The sequence below is a fragment of the Hippoglossus stenolepis genome, chromosome 9 (assembly GCF_022539355.2).
Source record: "Hippoglossus stenolepis isolate QCI-W04-F060 chromosome 9, HSTE1.2, whole genome shotgun sequence".
NCBI classification, from domain to species: domain Eukaryota; kingdom Metazoa; phylum Chordata; class Actinopteri; order Pleuronectiformes; family Pleuronectidae; genus Hippoglossus; species Hippoglossus stenolepis.
Genome location: NC_061491.1, coordinates 27,995,520 through 28,017,118, shown reverse-complemented (window position 1 = coordinate 28,017,118; position 21,599 = coordinate 27,995,520). Strand labels below are relative to the sequence as shown.

The 21,599-nt window shown below is 45.2% G+C and overlaps 1 protein-coding gene across 2 annotated transcripts; it reads left to right on the top strand.

Moving 5' to 3' along the window:
• Nucleotides 1-533: 533 nt before the first annotated feature.
• adamtsl2 (ADAMTS-like 2) lies at nucleotides 534-21,273 on the top strand. 2 transcript variants are annotated; one of them, XM_035165240.2, is made up of 19 exons: nucleotides 534-707; nucleotides 7,923-8,028; nucleotides 9,970-10,112; nucleotides 10,227-10,302; nucleotides 10,546-10,648; nucleotides 11,050-11,195; nucleotides 11,511-11,634; nucleotides 11,873-11,953; nucleotides 12,106-12,281; nucleotides 12,491-12,794; nucleotides 13,762-14,119; nucleotides 15,202-15,305; nucleotides 15,825-15,951; nucleotides 16,056-16,269; nucleotides 16,413-16,568; nucleotides 17,769-17,939; nucleotides 18,338-18,514; nucleotides 18,964-19,108; nucleotides 20,036-21,273. In XM_035165240.2, exons 2-19 carry the CDS (start codon nucleotides 7,924-7,926, stop codon nucleotides 20,161-20,163), a joined length of 2,838 nt encoding a protein of 945 aa, XP_035021131.2. In that variant the 5' UTR covers nucleotides 534-707; nucleotide 7,923; the 3' UTR covers nucleotides 20,164-21,273. The 2 variants fall into 2 exon arrangements, with proteins under 2 accessions (XP_035021131.2, XP_035021132.2); XM_035165241.2 differs by having other exon boundaries at nucleotides 534-715.
• Nucleotides 21,274-21,599: the final 326 nt, after the last annotated feature.

Here is a 21,599-nt window from a genome sequence, read left to right as displayed (position 1 = left end):
CATAAAAAAAATAAAAAATCCATATCAGTGCAGAAATGAATGAGAAAGTTCCAGCTCAGGATGGAGGCAGAGGACTCAGGGGAGCAGAGCACTGTGGGAAGTGGGGAGTTCCCGTCTGTCTGTCTGTGGCTCTGTCTGTGGCTCTGTCTGTCTGTGGCTCGGTCTGTGGCTCTGTCTGTGGCTCTGTCTGTGGCTCTGTCTGTGGCTCTGTCTGTCCGTCTGGAGGGAAACAGCAGGATGGTGCAGAGTGAAGGAACATTTGGACGAAGTGAACATGTAATTAATGTTCTTCTGATTGTCTCAGTTCATTCAGATGCTCTGTCAGTTACTCCTCTGTCTTTGTGGAACTCAGATCCTCCCTCTGTCTCCGTCGGCTGCCGCTCTGCTGCTCCTGCTGACTGAGGAGGAGGAGGAGGAGGAGGAGGAGGAGGGAGGAGGAGGAGGGAGGAGGAGGAAGAGGGATGCAGGGAGAGTACACCTTACCTCCCTCCCTCCCTTTCTTTCTTCCTCTTCTCTGTCTCTCCCTCTTCACTCCACAGCAACAGCAGCACCATTCACTAACACACCACTTGCTGTCACTAGCACACTAACACACACCCACACACACACACACTCACACACACACTCTCACACACACTCTCACATGCACACACATTGAGTGGCATCCTCAACTCAGAGCGAGACGCCCTTGGACTGCTGCAGGCGAGGTGAGCGGGTAAATATTTGAAACTGAGTGTGTGTGTGTGTGTATGTGTGTGTGTGCACGACAGAGAGTGTGTATGTTGTGTTCACGCTTGTGTAAGTTGTGTGGAGTTTGTGTGTAATTCTGTGTGTTTGCATGTGCTTGTATAGGTGTGTTAGCTGTGTGTGTTGGCTATTTGCATGTCTGCATGGGCTGATGTGGTTTGCCTCAGCTCTCTGTGTGTGTGTGTGTCTGTGTGTGTGTGTGTGTGTGTGTGTTTACGAGGTGCACCAGAGCCAATGAGACTTGTGTTTTGCACCAGACCAAAACAAATCCACAAAATAATGCTGACTCTCTTTCAGAAGTGTGTGTTTTTTTTAAGGCGCATGTGTGTACGTGTGTGTGTGTGTGTGTGTGTCTGGAGAGCCAGAGTCTGTCTGGAAACTTGTCAGCTGTTGGGATATGTGTGTGTGTGTGTGTGTGTGTGTGTGTGTGTGTGTGTGTGTGTGTGTGTGTGTGTGTGTGTGTGTGTGTGTGTTGGTGCCAGTGCTACTTGTCAAACTGTGGATTGTGGTTTTTGTGGCTCTAAACTGCTGCAGAGAATTACAGGATAAAATCTCCTGGTCCAGTGTCGAGTTTCACTTTCAGCTCCGACACAACAACTTTCTCTTTACAGTGTAAAATCAGGTCCTGGTGTGAACATGAGGAAACGTTAGAGTCAGTTCCACAGTCAGGAGTTCAACTGATGGGTTTGTTGGAGGATCAGATATCAGACGTCACGTTTAACGTTACATCATCAGCTCAGTGAAACACCGATTTAAAGATCTGCAGCTCAAACATCTCTTCACACCTGAGAGTCTGAAGCTTCATGTGTTTGATCCACGGTTTCATTTCATCTGTTAGTTCTACTAAAGAATTCCTCTGGCATACGTACGTCCTGTGGTCATCACCTACGTGGGCGGAGTGGGGGGGGGGGGGGTAGTAGTATTTCTGTTTGAATGGAGAAAATGAATGAAGAGCTTCATTTGGTTGCCATGGTAACATCATGATGGTATTGCTAGCAGCATCAGCACCTTCAACCGCAGTACTCCATAGTACTCCAGTACTCCAGTACTCCATAGTACTCCAGTACTCCAGTACTCCACAGTACAGTGTGGCGTCTGTGGCTGAGGGGTAGAGCGGTCGTCCTCCAACCAGAAAGACGGCAGTACTGACGAGGAAAAAGAAGAAACTGGTTGAGAGAGAGAGAGAGAGAGACTCATTTCTTCTCATAACTAGAATGTCGCACTAATGTTTCATATTTTTTCATTTTTAAGTTTGCAGTGATTCTTGTACAAATCTAATCAACAAAATGGTCTTAACATTTTAACCACCTCTCAAATGCAGCTCTGCATATTATGACTTTCTATTACGACCACGTGACACCTTAGAGCTAGCTGTCTACACATTCATTACAATACCATCGATACACGGCTCACGATAACGATATATATCACGATACAACAATTCTGCCATAATCGATATATTGCAACACAATCATAGAACAAAACATTATTATTATTATGCTTTCTTCAGTGTTTGATTTTTAGTTAGTCCACAGGAAAATCCCATGCACGAACATCGCTCTCATGCGCAACATATTCTGAGTGACAGGTGAACTAAAGAGTGAGAGACGTTTTTCTTAAAAGACATTTTTTGGTGTTGTTACCTTTTTCCCAGGGAATAATTCATGTGTTTGAGAGACAGTTGGGCCTCAGCAGAGAAATGATTTGTGTCTGTAGTCTGTGTCTGTAGTCGTGTGTCTGTAGTCTGTGTCTGTAGTCTGTGTCTGTAGTCGTTCTCGTATTAACGAATGTCCGTCTCTCATCAAATTAAATGTGTTTATTTGAATTTGTTAAATGAGACCCAGCATCACTCCTGTTGTCACTGAAACGTCAAGTGTAAAGTCTGTTCTTTTTAATAATTAATATTGAAATCATCAATTAATTAATTGAGTGACAGTCCCATTAGTTCAGTGTGGTATTCATGTTGCAGGTGGTCGCTGACGTCCAGTGTTAGAAAATAAACTTGACCTGATGAACGGCTCTGACCGTTCTGCTGCAGTTCAACCTCACTGCGTCCATCTGTCTGTCTGCTGAGGCTGCCAGCGCTACAAAAACAAGACGACGGCGAGGGGCCCCGGGGGGGGACATTACAGGGGGGGGGGGCAGGGAGTATGAGGGGACGGTGTTTACTTTTGTCCTCAGGGAACTGCCCAGAGCGAGGAGGAAGGAGGAAGACCCTGTTTGGACGAGCAGGAGGCGACAGGACGATTGTGTGTGTGTGTGTGTGTGTGGTGTGTGTGTGTGTGTGTGTGTGTGTGTGTGTGTGTGTGTGTGTGTGTGTGTGAGCAAAGTTAGGACATTTACTAGAATCTGTAGAAACATTGAGGACATTGTGTTGGAGTGAGGAAACTGGGACAGTCTGGGCTCATCGCAAAAGACAGTGTGAAAATTAGGGCCTTTTCAAAGGATGCTAACGTGAAGTCATCTCGGCAAAGTGTCCTCACTACTGGTAAAGTGGAAACTGAGAACATTGTGGTAAAGTAGAGAAGTTGCAGCCTCCGGAAGACACATCTGAAGACACACAAAGTGGGGACATCACAGCAATTGTGCCAAACTGAGGGTCATTAAAGTGAGGAATTCAGTAAAGTGCAGCAAAGTGAGGACATTATGGTGAAGTAAGCAGGATCCAGAAGACACTCTGGTAGAGTGGGGACATCACAGCAAGCGATGAGGTCGTAAAACTAGGGTCTTTACCACAAAGCGAGGACTCTGTGGTAAAATGAAGACATCACAGCTATGAATTGGTGCCGAAATTGCAAAGCGAGGACAGTTTGACAAAGTGAGACTGTTTCAGGGACGTCAGGAGATGAGACACAGCGAAGACACCAAGGTACATTGAGGAGATTGTGGGAAACTGTCCAAACTTTCAGCCGACTGTGGTCACACTGCCAAAGTGTTATTGTTATTGGAGCAACAATACGCCATCTCAATAAATTGGGACATTTCCCAAAACATTTAGCATATCTGCAAAATGAGGACATTTTAAATTGACAATGTTCCAGGAAATAAGAACATGGTCTGATGAGACCATTGTGGCCAAATGAGGGCGCTGTGGTAAAAACAAGGGTCACTGGGAGGAAGTGAGAACCTTTTGTCAAAGTGATGACGCTTCAGAGTCCCGTCTTTTAGTCAGTCCACGTCTTCCAGAGACCATTTGAGGGCAACATCTCAGCTTCAGGCCTGATGAAGAAGCAAGAGGTTGTGTTGTGTCTGTGGTGGTCTGTCAGCCGCAGTGAGGCAGAGCAAGAGAAAGTGTGTGTGTGTGTGTGTTTCTGAGTGTGTACATTCATGCTGGGACATTTGCATACCTGTACGAGCACGTGGCTCAGGCATGAGCGTGCACGGTGGCCGTCGTGTATGAGTGTGCACTCGCTCCCGCCACTGGCTAAATGCCTTCACATGTGTAGCTGTGTCTGACTGAGTGTCCGTCTCCCTGTGTGTGTGTGTCTGGTTGGATAATGAAGTCCAGGTGCGGCTGCGCCTGCTTTAAGACACCTGTCACCAATATTTAGTGCCAGAGAAAGCCAGACTGCAAACAGGGCGGGACGAGCTGTTTGCTTATTTTAACAAGGCTGCCTAACTGGACCTGAGGACACGGGATGTACTATGAGCCCTTTCCTAGAAACTCTGTCTGTCTGTGTGTGAGTGTGTGAGTGTGTGTGTGTGAGTGTGTGAGTGTGTGTGAGTGTGTGTGTGCACGTGTGCAGCACAAAGCCTCCTGAAATCAGCTCCCCCGAATTCTGCTGATTCAGACGTTGCAACCGAAAGTGTTTCCCTGAGGTTTTAGCTCAAATGGTTTAAAATGTTTACAGAGTTATTGTGTTTTCAGTTTTTTGACAGTCTGGTGTCGCTGGTTGCAGTTTTATTTCTGAACCTGTAAAAGTGACCTGCAGGAATCGAGCCGTGCACAACTTCTTTCGAACATTGTGCTTTTACTCTGTAGACAAATTGCTCAAGAGGCAGTGACTCTATGAATGTAGTTGCTATGACGGAGATCATGGTGGTGAAATAAAGATAACGTAATAATCGAGATGATGTGACGGGTCAGTTTATCAATGTGAGGACGTAGAAGAAATGTTCAACTCAGTCGCGCTTCCTCATTTTCACAGACTGCAAGACACCGTTTTTTTCCTTTTTATTCAAATGTTATTCATATTGAACACGTGAACAAGTGTGAAGCCGATAAGAAGAACGGTTCTCGAGATGTGAGAGTCACAGACAGACAGATGTTTGTGGAGTTCGTGGATCGATATACAAGAAATTCAATTCATTATATTTGATCTGTTATTTACTGAAGAATAATTATCATATTTAAGTTTGTGCGAAAGCAACAAAAGATCCAGTCGACAGTTGATGGGGCAGAAAGATTTGAGTCTATTTCTCAGTAAATTAGAATTAATCTATTTGTGCATGTGAATTTACAGTATATGGGCATATACATGTATTTCTGTATAAGTAAAGTTTATATATGTAAAACTATACAGATATGATTCACAAAGTGTTTTACAGAGCCACATAAAAAACAAATGACTAAAATCACAAATGCATAAAATTCTGTGTAACATATAAGAATAAATAGACAATTTTAAAATCGTCCTTTAAACATTAGCATCCTCGAAAGCAGCAGCGCTAAAACAACTGCACTCGAATGTTTTTCAGGATGTTTTTACTGGACGAGACTTTTACTCCACAGAGAAACAAAGACACACAAAGATTCCTGGAAAGTTCTGTTCAGTTTAGTTCAGTTTAAAGATAGAAAAACAGAAGTTTAACAGCTGTTTGACAGAGCTAGAAATCCAAGCTATACATTAATATAGATCATATAAATCAACCGAACACGTTCATGTGGTTGAGATGTTTCTGTAGCTTCTGTGAATTCAAACGGCCACAAAGGAGCAGATGCACATTTTCAGAGCCTCCGTTCTGCAGAGTTTCCAAATCAAAGGCTTCATTGAGTCTTTTTTTAAAAAGGTTCCCTCCTTTTCCTGTGTCTGTTCATGTTAGCCTTTACATGCAGACATCTACACTTCCTTATAGTCTGAGGCAGACTTCCTATAGCTCAGCCACACAAAGGTCCACCTGTGGAAAGTCCTAGGAAACTTGCCTCGGTCCTTCCAGCACACTGAGGCTTGTTTAACTTTTACACGGGCCCCTCTTCTGTCCAACTCCCGTCTCCAACACCTGTGGCCTCTCAACAGCCCGTCTGTGTCACCCTCCACCTGCCAGCGCCAGCACGCCGAACGCCGCCAGCACATTCAAATACCTGCCGCTGGCATGCCGCCTCTGGCCCGAGTGTGCGTTGTCTGAGAAAACGTGCCTGCAGCCGTGACAGTGCGTACTGGGTTACCTGATGCTGTAATCCTCAACTTCTTTCTGCTACCGACGTTTGTGGGAACAACTCTAATGCAATTAAGGTCATAATGTGAGGCAGGAGCTTTATAGACACTTAACTAACATGTGACAGATGTGAAACTGAAACAAAACAAATACCTCAGCATGAAAAAGAGGAGCTAATGAAGATGAAGACGTCAACTTGGGAAGACGATGAGATTCCAGAGCTTTTGGAGATAAGGACCAACGCCGCTGTCGACGTTCTGAATGTTTCTCACAGTTTCCTGTCGATGTGAACGAGTCCGACTCGACAATCTCCTGCTGCTTCTTCACGTGAAACACAAACTCTGCATCCAGTTTCCATAGCGTTCTGAAAACAGTGAGTTGGTGCAGTTTTCTGCTGTTTGAATTTCCTCTGTAGTTACTTCTGCGTGCGTCATCTTGAGTCATCTTGATTGACTCTGTCTGTGATACAGTAGCAGCTCTTCAGGAACCCCCACCACCACCAACCCCCCCAACAACCACAGATATTCAGCGAGGCGAGAGATTTCACTGAGGAGTCCGAGAGGAAATATTAGGACCACAAATGTCTTCCTGTGGCATGAAAGAGAAAAAGAAATCGAGCTCCAGGCCCGTCTGTGGGTTTGGAAGCAGGAGAAGCCTCAATCTGGAACGACATGAAAAAACACCCACACGTCTCAGCAATACGCTTTCATCCACTATTCACCATGAGGGCCTGAACCCGGGTTTCTAACACCACAAGAAGTCATTAGTGGTCACGATATTTCCTCTCGTACCCTTGAGCCTTTGTTAATCACTCATCACTGGTGCTTCTAGAAACACAGACACGTTTCTGGGCCAGACTCCGTCAATTAATCCAAACAGTAGCTGCTCTGTGTTTCGGGAAAAAAGACTTTCATCACAAACAGGCAGATTTGGGTTAAACCATAAACTGCATATAAAAAAATGGATGTAGACAAGTGAAGCCAATGTGGAAACCTGAAACCTGTAGTCTCTGAAGTGACCAGTAGAGGGCAACTCCACTGGTTGTGTCTATAGAAGTCTGACTACACTTCTCACACTTATAACGTTAGTAAACATTTTCCTAGGGAGTTTGGTTATCATTGTGTTTAGTTAGTCTCAAACTTTGTGCACGTAAAAACCAAACTTGCTCATATGATAGCTGCTCAGCCGTGTCCTCGAGGTCAAGAAGGTTACTTCTGGTTTAAGAAAACCAAGATGGCGCTGGAGAAATGTCAAACTTCAAGGCTTCGAAACAGCAGCTCACAAACCAACAGGTTACGTCTCGGTGGTCACGCTTGGTCAAAACGTGTCTATGACCATCTGCTTCTTGCTTCACACTGTGTGGTTACGTTTAGCATCAAGGATTTGTACGTGCTGCCTTTACACTAATTCCGTAAACACGAATAAACTGCAGTGACAACTTCAAGACGTCTGGAGGAGAAGACGCAGCGTCAGACATTCATCTTCAGGCTTCGAACAAAGACTCTGGACATCATCTCCTGTCTCAGTCCACGTGAAAAGAAAACAGCCGTAGTGTGATGAAGCCCAGAGAGAAGCTTCATCACAGCAGCTCCTCCAGACGAACACCTTCACGTTTCATTACTTCAATGTGTGTTGAAGTAGTCGTGATGGTTTTAAGACTTAAAAAACACCAATATTCCAAATATATATTGTAATATTTGGAAGTTTCGTGTATTTTTCACATTGTGCACATGGTTCAGTTTGCTGGTTCGGGTGAACACCAGCAATGATCTGACTTGTTTCTCCCTCTGATGAACCAGGATGAGGGTGAGGTCATGGGATCGATGTGGGGAGTCGGGTGTGGTCCTGCTGGGCTTCCTGACGCTGGCAGTGTCTGTGGGGAACCTGTCCACCAGGGGGCTTCAGGTACACAACTCACTGCTGATGTCCCTGAAAATCATGTTTGACTGGTGGTTTTAACAAACTCAGACTTCTTTGACCAGATTGTGATGACGCCGGACAAAATGAGCTGTGAGTCAATTTGAAAACTAAAACTAGAAATACCCGTAGATGTCTCAGAAGACCAGACATTTTTTAATCAAACAAAGTTTTGGTCTAAATAGTTAAAGTCGATCGAGCTGCAGAGAACCTTTGGTCCAATTTCTTTTCAAACAGTGTTGAGTTAGAATTTCATCACAGAAACCGGATTATCATACTGATGCTAAGATTTTAAAGTTAACTAAATATTTTTCTGTTTGATCATTAAAGGTCTTGTACGTAACTTTCATTATTAATTACACTGGTGGCTTTTGAGGAAACTCCAATATTTATTTTTGCCTGTATTTGTGTGCTACTGAGCATTTGCCAAAACACTGAGTATTCAGGTTCGAGTCATATCATCTGGTCTGCACCACATTCTTTTGTAATAATGCTGGCTAATAAAAATGCAGTTTCCAAGCAGGGAGCAAAAATGTGATTGATGTCAACGAGTACAGTCGAGTGTTTTTAACCCAACTTCATGTCGTCTGCATGATGTCAAGCAACATTTCCACTTTTTAAAGTTCCTCACTAATGTCTTTACATTCCCTGATGCACCTACATTTAGACGGCAGCTCTGTGTTTGGAAGAAAACACGTTAATATCTTCATGTTCATTTATTTTCAGTCATCATTTCAAGAGTCAGGACTGAAATGTGAAAATACAACTGTTAAATGATTCCACACGGTAAAAATAAAAGCATTTGTCATTTATTCAAATCCCCTAAAGTTACTGATGTTGTCACGAGCAAAGAACAAAAGTGTTTTTCTCCTAAAGTGGTTTTATTTGTCTAAACATAACTAACTCTGCCTGGCAGCTGGTTCTCTTGTAAGCTTCAGCGTGGGAGGAACCAAAATCCTTACAACAATCCACCTGTCAATCTGATGATCATATCTTCTTTGTCCTGCTTGTTTTCAGTTTTTCAGTGAAGACGGATTAGATCTGTTGTCATCGTCCAATATTCTCAAAAGAGATCAAACGGCAGAATTTAATCCAGAGAAGTGAAATAAAAATAAACTCATGAGTCTGAGCTCGGTGACGATTCGCTGTCGAACCTCTCTCTTTTCAGTCGACTCATCATCTTCTCACTCTCCCCCGTTCCGTCTCCCTCTCTCTCACTTACGCCCTCTGTCTGGTATTTCCAATGTCTCTCGCCCTCTCTCGCAGCTGCTCTGTCTCACACCTTTTATAAGGAGCTCAGTGCACATTCCAGTGGTCACTGCGATGAATCTGTCCGAGTGACGGGACGCAGCCACCGGCCTGAATTAACGCTGCCGCTGCACATCGGGAATGTGTGAAATGTTTGAGCGTCTTCACACGACGGAGCCTCAGAACAAAACGCTCTGACGCTCGTCCGCTGTCATTCTATTGGCTTCTGACGCACTCGCTTGTGCAGCACGGTGGAACCAGAGTACCACTACGTCCATTACAACTACTGCTGTTACACAACCAGACACACAACATGTAAGAGTTATTATTGTAATTAGAGATGAAACGATCATCGTGGTTCTTATCACAGTTATCTGTGTTATTACATCGAATCGTTAAAATGTGCTCAAAGTGTTGGAAAAAGCACAGACACACAAACTGAAGTTATTTCATGAAGTAATATATTTAAATAAAAAGATTTAATACTGTATATAGCCAATACCACGTTTTAGTTTGGATGCTGGGAAGGTGACGATCATTACTCACAGATTTACTCTGAATGTGAATTATGGGGACTTGTCATCTTTATGAGGACAAAAAGGTAAAGACATGGCTGTGTGTGTGTGTGTGTGTGTGTGTGTGTGTGTGTGTGTGTGTGTGTGTGTGTGTGTCTGTGTGTAGGAGGAGGCTGTGGCCTCTAACAGTCTGGAGGAGGAGCTGGAGGTGACCACATACTGGTGGGGGGAGTGGGCCAAGTGGACCGCCTGCACTCGAACCTGTGGAGGCGGCGTGATGTCACAAGAAAGACACTGCCTCAAACAGAGGTCTGCACACACACGCACACACACACACACACACACAACACACACACACACACACACACACTTATATTGTTGTTGTTGTTGTTAATTCTTTACATGTTTGTTTTCTGTCCAAAGAAATAAAGTTGCTGCTGGGAAAGACAACATGACGTGCACAGGAACCGCTAAGAAGTATCACCTCTGCAACACTAAGGTGAGTCACACACTTCCCCTCTGTATTAAAACAAGCTCTTCTGATTGGCTCACAGCAGAGGACTGTGGTTGTGGCGGGAAGCTTCCAGGCGTGACAGCATGTGGTCGTCTGAAAGTCAAGCCGGGCGAGGCTCCGAGTCATCGCTCAGAAAACCTTTCCCGAACAAATAAACACTTGCAGAGAATTTATTTGTGAACACTCTGTAAAACAGTCTTTAAATGGTGTCGTGTCTCTGCCCCGCAGGAGTGTCCGGCCGCTGGGCGGAGCTTCAGAGAGGAGCAGTGCTGGTCCTTTAACTCGCAGCTTTACAGTGGGAGGAACTACCAGTGGAAACCTCTGTATCCTGGTAATAACACTCGTAAAACCCCCCATTACCTCCAGAAACACACCAGAGGTGACTGAGGTCTCAGCTGCTGAGCTGCTGAATCTTTCATTTACAGTTTGTCTGATATGATTTCATGGTTTTCAAACTGACAACACGCCGTCTATAAACCAATCAGAGTCAAGTACAGTTAGACGCAGCCTGCGTAGGAGATGACGACAGGACGTACGTATGTCAGACAAAACTCTTTAGTCCCTAAATTACAAGATCAAATGAAACTATGGAACAAACACATGAAGCTTGTCCCGCGTTCAGACCCATAAATCCAATAATCTCTTCTACAAACGCTGCCCTCTATCGAGGTCCTACCTAAAGAGAACTAGAACGAAGTAAGATAGTGACCTTTGACCTGCGTTTTCCTCCAGCCGACTACGTTCACATCTCAAGTAACCCCTGTGACCTCCACTGCACCACGACCGACGGCCAGAGGCAGCTGATGGTGACGGCTCGAGACGGAACGTCCTGCAAGTACAGCAGCTACCGCGGCGTCTGCGTGGACGGTAAGTGTGAGGTGAGTCCAGCTGCGTATTTACTTTGTTCTTACTGGTTTACCTCCGACACGCAATGCTCAGGTTGGAAGTGACGGAGGAAAAGGACCTTGGTTGTCATTTAGAAATATGTTTCTTTATTTAAATCTAAAAACACTTAGTAGAGAAAGAGAAGTGCACATTTAATTCATGTCAGGCTCATTGTATTCAAAATAATCTGATCTCACAAAAAATATCAACTGGCCTCTCTATGTTGTTACCGTGTTATTACTGATAATTTGATTTATTTATGATTTACATTGTTTTCTTATCTCCACCTCCTCTGCTCTTCTGCTCAGCCAATCGGATGTGACGGAGTTCTGTTTTCCTCCAACACCTTGGATAAGTGCGGCGTCTGTCAGGGCGACGGCAGCAGCTGCAGCAGAGTCACCGGCAACTTCCGCCGCGGAGCCTCGACTCTCGGTAAAAACCTTCAAACCTTTAGAGTTAACCTGCAGTTCTGTGAATTTCTTTTTTAAAACAAACAATTTGGTCTCACTCACTGTTTCTTTATTTACAGTCTAGAATTCATAAATGAAAATTACAAGGAGAATACATTCTTTTCATTTGTCTACTCAGTTGAGTATGAAAAGTACAAATGATGCACAGATTAAATAGGAAATACAGAGATTAAAGGTCTTTCTGGTTTCTTGCCATCCAGGTTACTCTTTTATTACTCAAATCCCTGAAGGATCATGGGACATCCAGATCATTGAGAGGAAGAAGTCAGCGGATCTTCTGGGTGAGTTCTTGAATTTACCTGGAGACCCTGGCCCCTGGAGTGGAAACACAATGAGTTCCTGCAATGGTTCCTAGTTTCATCTGAAAGTTCCTGCAGTGGAAACACGACTTAAGAGTCTTTTGAAAATGTCTAATGTGTCTTTTACTCCCCAGCTGTGACCGACCAGGCGGGAAACTTCTTCTTCAACGGAGCCTACAAGGTGGACACTCCTCAGAACTTCCACGCTGCCGGCACTGTCTTCAAGTACCGTCGACCCATGGACGTGTACGAGACCGGGATCGAGTACATCGTCGTCAAAGGCCCCATCGATCAGGCGATCAATATCCTGGTACGTCTCAGGTCTCACCTGTCTTCACCTGTCCTCACTCACCTTCATGTGTTCCTTCGTCACACACTGTTTAATAAAGGAAGAGCTTGTTGTGTCTCGTCTTTTATCTGCTACTTCATCTCTTTGTTCTTCATCACAAGGAGCTCGAGGACCACGTCTGGATTCATGAACCAGACTTTGTCTCAACTCACCTTCTTGTCCTCACTCAGGTTTGGAACCAGAACGGACGAATTCCGTACATCACCTACGAATACACCGTCCTGCGGGACTCCCTGCCGCCCATCCCGCCTCCTCCCGTCTACACCGGGTCCGACACCTCAGCCGGTGAGGCATCGGTGGAGGTGGGGACGCTGCTGTCCCCGAACAGCAGTGTCTACGAGCAGGCGGGCCCTGAGGGCCAGCTGGAGCCAGGGGCCGCAGACGGCCAGAAGGGCCAAGAGACCAATGAGGTGTACGAGGAGGCGGCGGCCATCGACTGCGACCAGGACGGAGCAGCTGCGCCAAAATTCACAGGTGGAGACCAACGTTGGTAACACATCCCATTTGAGTAGGTTCATGACCTATACTGCAGCCAACCACCAGGGGGCGATCCACACATTTTGCTTTCACCTTTAGGGAACCGTAATGTCGTCTATCTATATAAACTGCGATCATACATTTCTATTAATGAGTTCATAGGTCAAGAGTTCAAGTATTGTGTTTGGTTCCTTATGAGCTGATATTTATATCGACTCCACGTGTGGTCATACTGACGGAGCTCGAACAGAGAGAAGTCTTCAGCTCCAGTGGTTTATTAGCAGACGAGTCAAAATGGGTCAGAAGCTTCACGCTGTTCTCGGCTGTTTCTCTGGACGTGTGTGCGATGGCCCTTCAGATCTCTGCATTATTCATCGTACAGACACATAAAGGAGATCGAGAGCCGATGAAAAATTCAGACTTTGTGGTGTTTTCTCCCCTTTTTAAAAAAAACGGCTGCATCGCAAACATGAGCGGTAATGGCCTTCCTGCGGCTCTCAGCTCGCTCAGCTGACCGTCCAGGCCATTACGCCACTTCAGCTGCTGCTGGTGCGAGGAGACGTTCTACACAGACGTCACATTACAGACACAGACTCTATCCCCTCGTCTTCCTGTTCTGTTCCTCCTCATATTATTCATCCACGCTTGAACCTTTTCTGCAAAAATCGAAGTTGTTAACAACTGAATGAATTTATTATCTTTCTATATATATATATACATACACTGAATAAGCAGTTTATTATGTAGAATAAATCTTACTCTTGTGATGCTTCTATTCAGTTTCTGTGTCAGAAAGAAGTTGATTCAACTCTCAGGTCAAAGTTATATCAGACTGATATCGATGTGTTTATGATATGACCAAACATGGAGGTGAAACTTAGAGGACAGATATTCATAATATATATTTGGTTTTAAGCGACTGTTGAAGTGACGATGTCGTTTTGAACTCTCTCTCGTCCCTCAGAAGGAAACAGCAGTCACACAGGCAGCACTGTGAACCCTGCCGCTGCCGCTGGAGTCCTGGACTCAGGACCAGATTCACCGAACCTCATCTGGAGGGTCCTGCTGGACGGACGAATCAGCCCCGACGAGCTGCTCATCAACATCTCCACCAATCAGCTGCTGACGGAGGGCGGCGGCTTGTTCTCGTCAGAGCTGGGACCGGGCGAGGTGGACCTGAGCAGCCTGGAGCGAGAGTTCGGTCTGAACGAGACGCTGGAATTCACTCTGGGCCGCAGACGCAACGACAGCGGAGACACGGTGTACCAGAACAAAACGGTGCAGAGCACAGGGAGGACGTCCAGCCGCTCCAACAGAACCAGGTAATCCAGCAGAACCAGGTTCTCCAAAAGAACCAGATAATCCAGCAGAGCTAAATAATCTAATATAACCAGGTCAACAGAACTAGGTTATCTGACAGAACCAGGTAATCCAACAGAACCAGGTAATCTAACAGAACCAGACCACCCAACAGCACAAAGATAAGAAGGACATATAGTTTTCAGACAATGTACAGACGTCCACCGTCAGTTTGGACTCTCAGAGAACAGTTTCCTCTCTGCTTGGATTCCGTCTGAATTATCGAACTGAGCCTCGATGTTCAGACACCGTCGAGCTGCTGCAGGTTCTGTATGAGAGACAGGTTGGACAACGTGGTTCTCCTCTGAAGACGTCCACACAGAGGAGACAGACAGACCTGCAGGGACAGACAGACAGGTGAAAGCAGGTACTGTGGTGATACAGTACAGACAGTAAGAGCAGACACAGACAGACAGACAGGTCGAGCCAGCAGCTCTTACATCCATCATATTTATAATTCATGTCACTGCTCTGTGTCCAAACACGGCTTCAGCAGGTCTGCAGCCAGTCGCCGTAAAACACCCGACACGCCCTCCGCTCACAAACCAATTACTCAAGGTATTCTCAGGAAAAGTGAAAAGTATGATGCGAAGGGGGAAAGTGAGCCGTCGGGCCGTGAACGACTCTGGGGAGGAAACAATGTGACGAGGTGTAACTCAAAGTTTTCAAATAAACGTCTGGCGGCTGTCGGAGGGAGAGTGACCGGCGTTATGACAAGAATGTGCACACGACTTTTATGTGATGAAAGAAGTGAGAGCGCCGTCTGCTGCGATGCAGACGGAGAATCAGCTGAGTGATAACTGGGTGTCCTCTCATGTCTCATCAACGTCTGTGGAGCCGCACAAACTCCTGCTGAGTCTTTACATGAACGTGTTCCAGTCAAATCGGACAAAGATGAGGCGGAATTCTTGTATGACACACAAATAAATTCTACTACAGACACAGTTTTCCTTTCCTTATACAGTGTGTGTGTGTGTGTGTGTGTGTGTGTGTGTGTGTGTGTGTGTGTGTGTGTGTGTGTGTGTGTGTGTGTGTGTGTGTCTCAGGGGAATCAGAGGCTCTACCAGAAGAACCTGAAGCTGAGCCCTGCCGACATGTATCGCTGGAAACTTTCCTCTCAGGAGCCCTGCAGCATGACCTGCTCTATAGGTACACACACACACACACACACACACACACACACACACACACACACACACACACACACGTAAAAGGTCATCAGACCTGTGTCAGTTGAAGTTTTAATCAAGGTAACGCTGCGTTTCATGTGATCGCCTGTTGGTGGCGTCATATCCTCTTTGTGCATGTGTCAGTGTTTGTTTTTATGATAAACTTTTTACATCTTGGTGGTTTTTAACTCGATATTTGGAACAGATGAAGGATTTCAGTCGTCTGACGTCTGGATCTGACGTTTTCAGAGAAACAAGCTGAGCGAACGTTAGCGGCAAATCTGCTTTATTCACTGATTTTACTGGAATGAATCAACAGATTTTTATTTTTAAACATCATTTAACTGATTTACAATAAAACAACATTTTAAATAAAGCGAGACAGTAACTTCAACACCTTGAATATTATCTTTCTTTCTTTCTTTGCAGCACTTTGAGTTTTCTTTGTGTATAAAATGTTCTGTAGCCTCCAGTTGATCGCTTGCTTCTCACGGTGCAGGCGTGTCCAGGTCCTTCGTGTCGTGTGTTCGCTATGACGGCGTCGAGGTGCACGACATGTACTGTGACGCTCTGACCAGACCCGAGCCCGTCCACGACTTCTGTATCGGCCGAGAGTGTCAGCCCAGGTAAGGAAAACAAATACTGAACACATTGTGTGTAATACACGGTGTGATATACAGTGTTGTATGTAGTATGTTATAAAATGTTAGCGTGATGAACTGGTGTTCAGGTGGGAGGCGAGCAGCTGGAGCGAGTGCTCCAGGACGTGTGGCGAGGGGTTCCAGTTCCGGCAGGTCCGCTGTTGGAAGATGCTGTCGCCGGGCCTGGACAGCTCGGTGTACAGCGACCTCTGCACCATGGCCGACCTGGAGCGACCCGTGGAGAGACGGGCCTGCAAGAGCCCGGCCTGCGGGCCACAGTGGGAGGTGGCCGAGTGGACGGAGGTACGAGAGCAAACCCAGAGGAGACGCTCCTCTTCGGACTGGTTTTACTTTCTCCACATTTTAATTTGACCTTTTTTTTTAGTGTATTAAAACGTTTTGCTCATTTAAAGCTTGAATTGTCTCCTTCTGCGTCCTCGTCCCAGTGTCCTGCGAAGTGCGGCCTCAGAGCCCAGGTGACCCGGGACGTCCGCTGCACCGATGAGACCAGATCATGTGACCCGATGACCAGACCACCCAACATCAAAAACTGCACTGGTCCGCCCTGTGAACGCCACTGGACCCTGTCCGAGTGGGGACCCGTGAGTTTCTCTACTCCTCGTCTGTGCTTTGTAATCTGTGAATGTAGATCATCACATACAGATATAAATAATAGGAACTTGTTACTGTCGACCCAGATATAAATATTGTTTTCTCTGCCGTTAAAATCACAGACAGTGAAGAAAAGTCCATCTGGTTGATTTAAGGTTTATTCTTAGAATAATTCTTATTTCCTGTGTCTGAGTCATTCATAAAAGAAAATAAATTCCTCACATTTGAAACAGGTTTTCCTTCGTCTAATGTTCCTGAGATTGATGGCTCACCTGTCCTCAGCCGTCTTTACTACAGCGGACAAACTGTGTGAATTTGTGGCTTCTATCGTGTCGTACAGACAAATGTAGTTTCTGATGATTTTCCATTCAAAGTCGACGTCTGGAAACTTTCACGTCTAATTTACAACCGTCGAGTCAAACCTGGAAAAAGCAGGCGGGAGCTCGAACAGCTGAGAAATGTTCCCAGTGCAACAGCTAATGTTGGGTCAGTCATATTTATTATTATTTACACACTGTGAGTGTTTCTAGTTTACTGGGATTTACTGGTTTATCATGTCCAGCTGTGCAGTCGAACAGAACCAGTGAAACATCCTCTGCAGTAAATCTGTGGTTTTATTGACTCATTTAATTTCCTCTCTTGTTTGATGAGTTGGATAAAACAGTTTTTAAACAGAAACACCAACATCTGCATCTTAAAACGTTGCCAGTTTTGAAGGGTCAGTTCATACAAATTCCCCTTTTTCATTAATGTTGTCAGATAGTTTTATTCTTTAATATGATTTAATAATCCTGAGTTATTTTCTTAATATTTATTAATCACAGATTTATGCTGCCCCCACGCAAACACACTTTTTTCAATTTCATTTTTAATTTAGATTTGTTGAATTTCAGTGAAAAGCCTTAAATGGTACAAAGAAAACCAACGAAGAAGATGACGTATAAAGACACTAAATAATACTTCGACAAAAGCACAATGAACAACAGTCTATATATTTTCTTAACGACAGTAAAACGGTGTCAGATGACGAGTGTTTGCACAGGGAATCGATCCTGTGACGTGAAGCTGTTTCCTCAGACGTGTGACTCTGACCTGATCTGACTTCACATGTTGGACTGAGCTGCTCGACAAACACAGGACGCCGCTGCTGTTTCCTGTGACCTCTGACCTTTGCCCTCTTGTCGCCGCAGTGCTCGGGGTCGTGTGGCCAGGGGAAGACGACGCGTCACGTGTACTGTAAGGCCGGGGACGGTCGCGTGGTCCCGGAGAACCAGTGCGCTGCGGAGAACAAGCCGCTGGCCATCCACCCCTGTGGAGAGAGGGACTGTTCCCCACACTGGCTGAGCCAAGACTGGGAGAGGGTGAGACCACGTTCCTCACGAGCTCATCCGGATCAGTCACTTATACACGTTCACTGTAAATTACATTATAATGACGTTTTATTCATCATCTTGTTCTTTAGTCTAAAATTAAAGGAGACAGAATTTGTATTTGTGTTTCTTTCCTCTACTTTGTTATAAAGAATTGTTCAAAGTTAAAGGTCTGTGATAGAGTCGGCTCCTCAGCTGTTTCCTCAGGTGTTGGCTCCTGTTGGAGTCTTGTAGACCATGAAGCCTGAACGGAAATGAGAAGCTCTGGTGAGACGGAGGATTTCTGTCTCTTGGCCGAGCAACAGAGCTGCAGTCAGACACAACGAGAACGTTTTAATGTCCCTTGGTTTTGTAACACGCGTCAGTAACTTTATTGTCCCGACCGACAGTGCAACACCACCTGTGGGCGCGGCGTGAAGCGAAGGATGGTCATGTGCGTCGGCATCAGCGGAGGAAAGTTCCAGGTCTTCGACGAGGAGGCGTGCGGAGGCAGCGAGAAGCCGGAGGATGAAAACACCTGCTTCGAGAGGCCGTGCTTCAAATGGTACACCACCCCCTGGTCGGAGGTGAGCACTACACGTCAGCCTCACTGGGACCTTCCCAGGATTCAGGGTTCCCCAGTTCCCTGTGTCCACTTTAACCTTCACCCTCCTGTTGAGTTAGAAATATCATCCAGGTTTTTCTTACTGGAACAATAATCATGTGTTGGTCTGTCACACTGAGAGACATGTGGCTGGGGAACCGGAGAACCCACTACAGCCTGAGGAACATCGCACCATGGGAAAACACACACGTGTAGAACCTTTGTCATTATGTGTCAAATACAGTAAATCTGGGGAACATACAACACAGGGAACATAGCCGTGTGGGAACAGGGGACCAGAGGAACATCAATCTTCTTATTTCATCTATTTATTTCTTTTTAAATCTTTGCATTGACCTTTAATGATTCTCTTCAGTTTGACCCTTGGACCTTTGTGTGTTGTGTAACGTCTGTGGTTGTGCGTCTCCTCAGTGCACGAAGACGTGTGGCGTGGGGGTGCGGATGAGGGACGTGAAGTGTTACCAGGGCCGAGAGCTGGTGCGAGGCTGCGACCCCCTCACCAGACCGGTGGCCAAGCAGACGTGCACCCTGCAGGCCTGTCCCACCGAGCCGCCGGGTAACCACAGATAAACCTGTCCTCTCTCAGCAGCCGAACATGTCTCCGTCACTGCTCTTTGGTTTCGTACTGGAATGAGATGATCCTGTAATAAATGATTTAAAGTCTCACTGAGAGGAATCAGTGCTGTGAAGTTTCTCTTCACGTCCTCGAGGTCGTTGGAGGATCAAATAAATTAAAGTCTGAAAGTTCCAGAAACACAATCTGTTAATAAAGACTCGTGAGGTCACTGCGAGCTTTGACCACTGAAATATAATCCGTCTAATTTAATTCCGTAAAGACAGACTTGAGATATCAAGAGGCCAAAAGCATGTTTTGTGAGGTCACAGCGACCTTTGACCTTCAACAACCAAAGTCAGATAAATTCATCCTTGAGTTCGACTCAACGTTGAAGTCCTTGAAACTTCCCAAGAACGAACAACCCCCCCCCCCAAAACCCCTCCAAACACGTCTGTCAGTGAAATGAAGCTAAAATATCTCCGAACAGCGCCATCTGGGGTTTGAACCTCATTTTGAAGTCATTTGTGTTTGAGCAGCAGTGATGAGCCACAGGATCGAGCTGCCGATGAGACACGCTGTCGACCAATCAGGAGTCAGTCTCAGCTGTCAGTCATCACGTCTCAGCCTGTTTTTACATCATCAAATAACAAATTAAAACCAAACTGATCAGAAACACTTGAACAAACATCAGTGAGAGAAGAACTGTGTAAAGTCTGAGGTTGTAAGTGAAAGTTTTCCTTTGTTTTCTTATGATAAAAATGTGATTCTTGATTTATTTTTGTTTCCTCAACCGTTTAATTTTCCTTCATTTACTAAATAGAACGAGGATTTTGTAGAAGAACATATTTCGGGGGGGGGGGACAGATGGCTCTGGTGTCTCAGCCTCGTTCAGATTCCACGTTTTCTAAGAGGACTTTGATTTGGCAGATGAGAGCTGCCAGGACCGCCCCTCCACCAACTGCCTGCTGGCGCTGAAGGTGAACCTGTGCAGCCACTGGTACTACAGCAAGGCCTGCTGCCACTCGTGCCGCGTCCTGCGCCCTCCACCCTCCTAGTCCCGGACGCCTCCCTCCACCCGACTGTGTCTTCTCCTGCAGGAGGTTACTGTGAATAACGAGGAGGAGGAGGAGGAGGAGGAGGAGGAGGAGCTGGAAGTGAAGCAGAACTTCCTCCGATAACTCTGGATTCATGTCGCTCCATTTGTCACTTTGATAGTTTAAATGATCCAACATGAAATCTGCTCATCAGACATTTCATGAATCAACTGCAACTTTCACACATTAAAACACAGTTTCTCTTTTTTCACGTCTTTTTCTAGATTATTTTCCAAACAGATTTGATTTGGACTAAAAGGATTAAAGAGTCACGAGGAACAACAACTCTTCATCACTCTCTTGTAATTATTATGGTAAAAAATATATATTTTTCTATTTGACTATTTGAAAATGAATTGGAAACGACACCAAATATTAAATCATGAATCATTTATTATTTTAATTCTTCTCTATGGTTTCATTATGTTCTGCTGACGTGACCCCCCACTGTCACTATCACTAAAATACATTCAGATCAGATGTGGGCAAACTGAACATCGTCTTAGAAATGATTCTGAAAATGACTTTTACTGAGAAAATCTTCCTCCAACTGTCGATTAAAAGATCTATTAAATTATTTCTGAATATACTGCATGACTAGAATATTTAATACAGAAATCCTATTTAATTGTGTTTCAGTCCGGCACGGCCCAACAGGAAGTTCAAAAGAAAAAAAAAAGCGAATGCACATTTCCGCTCCACCGCCCGTGGTTTGGCGCCGTGCCGTCACGCCTGCAGGACGTGGACGCAGCGTATTTATTAGTCATAGCACATTTTCATTTATCGTGACGCTGCTGATGCCAGCGATGGTTATTCATCGGCTCAGCTGATGCCAGTTGTGTGTTTGTGTTCTGTGTGCGTGACGGAGGAGCCGCACAGGCAGAAAGATTCCTGACACTTGAAGTCATGTATTCAGACGTGTACATGTAAGTCTCGTGTGTAACTATTGTGTGTTTTTATATACCTGATACCTCTTTGTACAAAACTCAAGTATGCAGACTGTGTACTGTTGATAATGAACTGAAGTGTTCCTGGTACTGACGTGTATTTCAATTAAACAGTTTCAACGAGCGTCTCTGTTGCTTTCAATGTGAACTGATGGAAAGTTGCTTCATCAGTTGGATCAGTTTCATCTCAACATAACACATGTTGGATATTTCTTTAGCTTTTTTGATATTTGCAAATTTAGCACTTGATAATCCAGAAATCTTGTAGTTTCTTCTGGTAGATTTACATCTTTAATTTCTTTATCCTCATAGATTTATGCAGATTGAAGTAAACCCTCTAGTTTACACAAGCTGTGATCTCAGCAGGTTAATGGGACCAGGTCCTGGTTCGGTCTGATCTCGTGTCTCTTAGTAAATCCTGGTTTGTTAAACACAGAGTTTGGTTTCTGA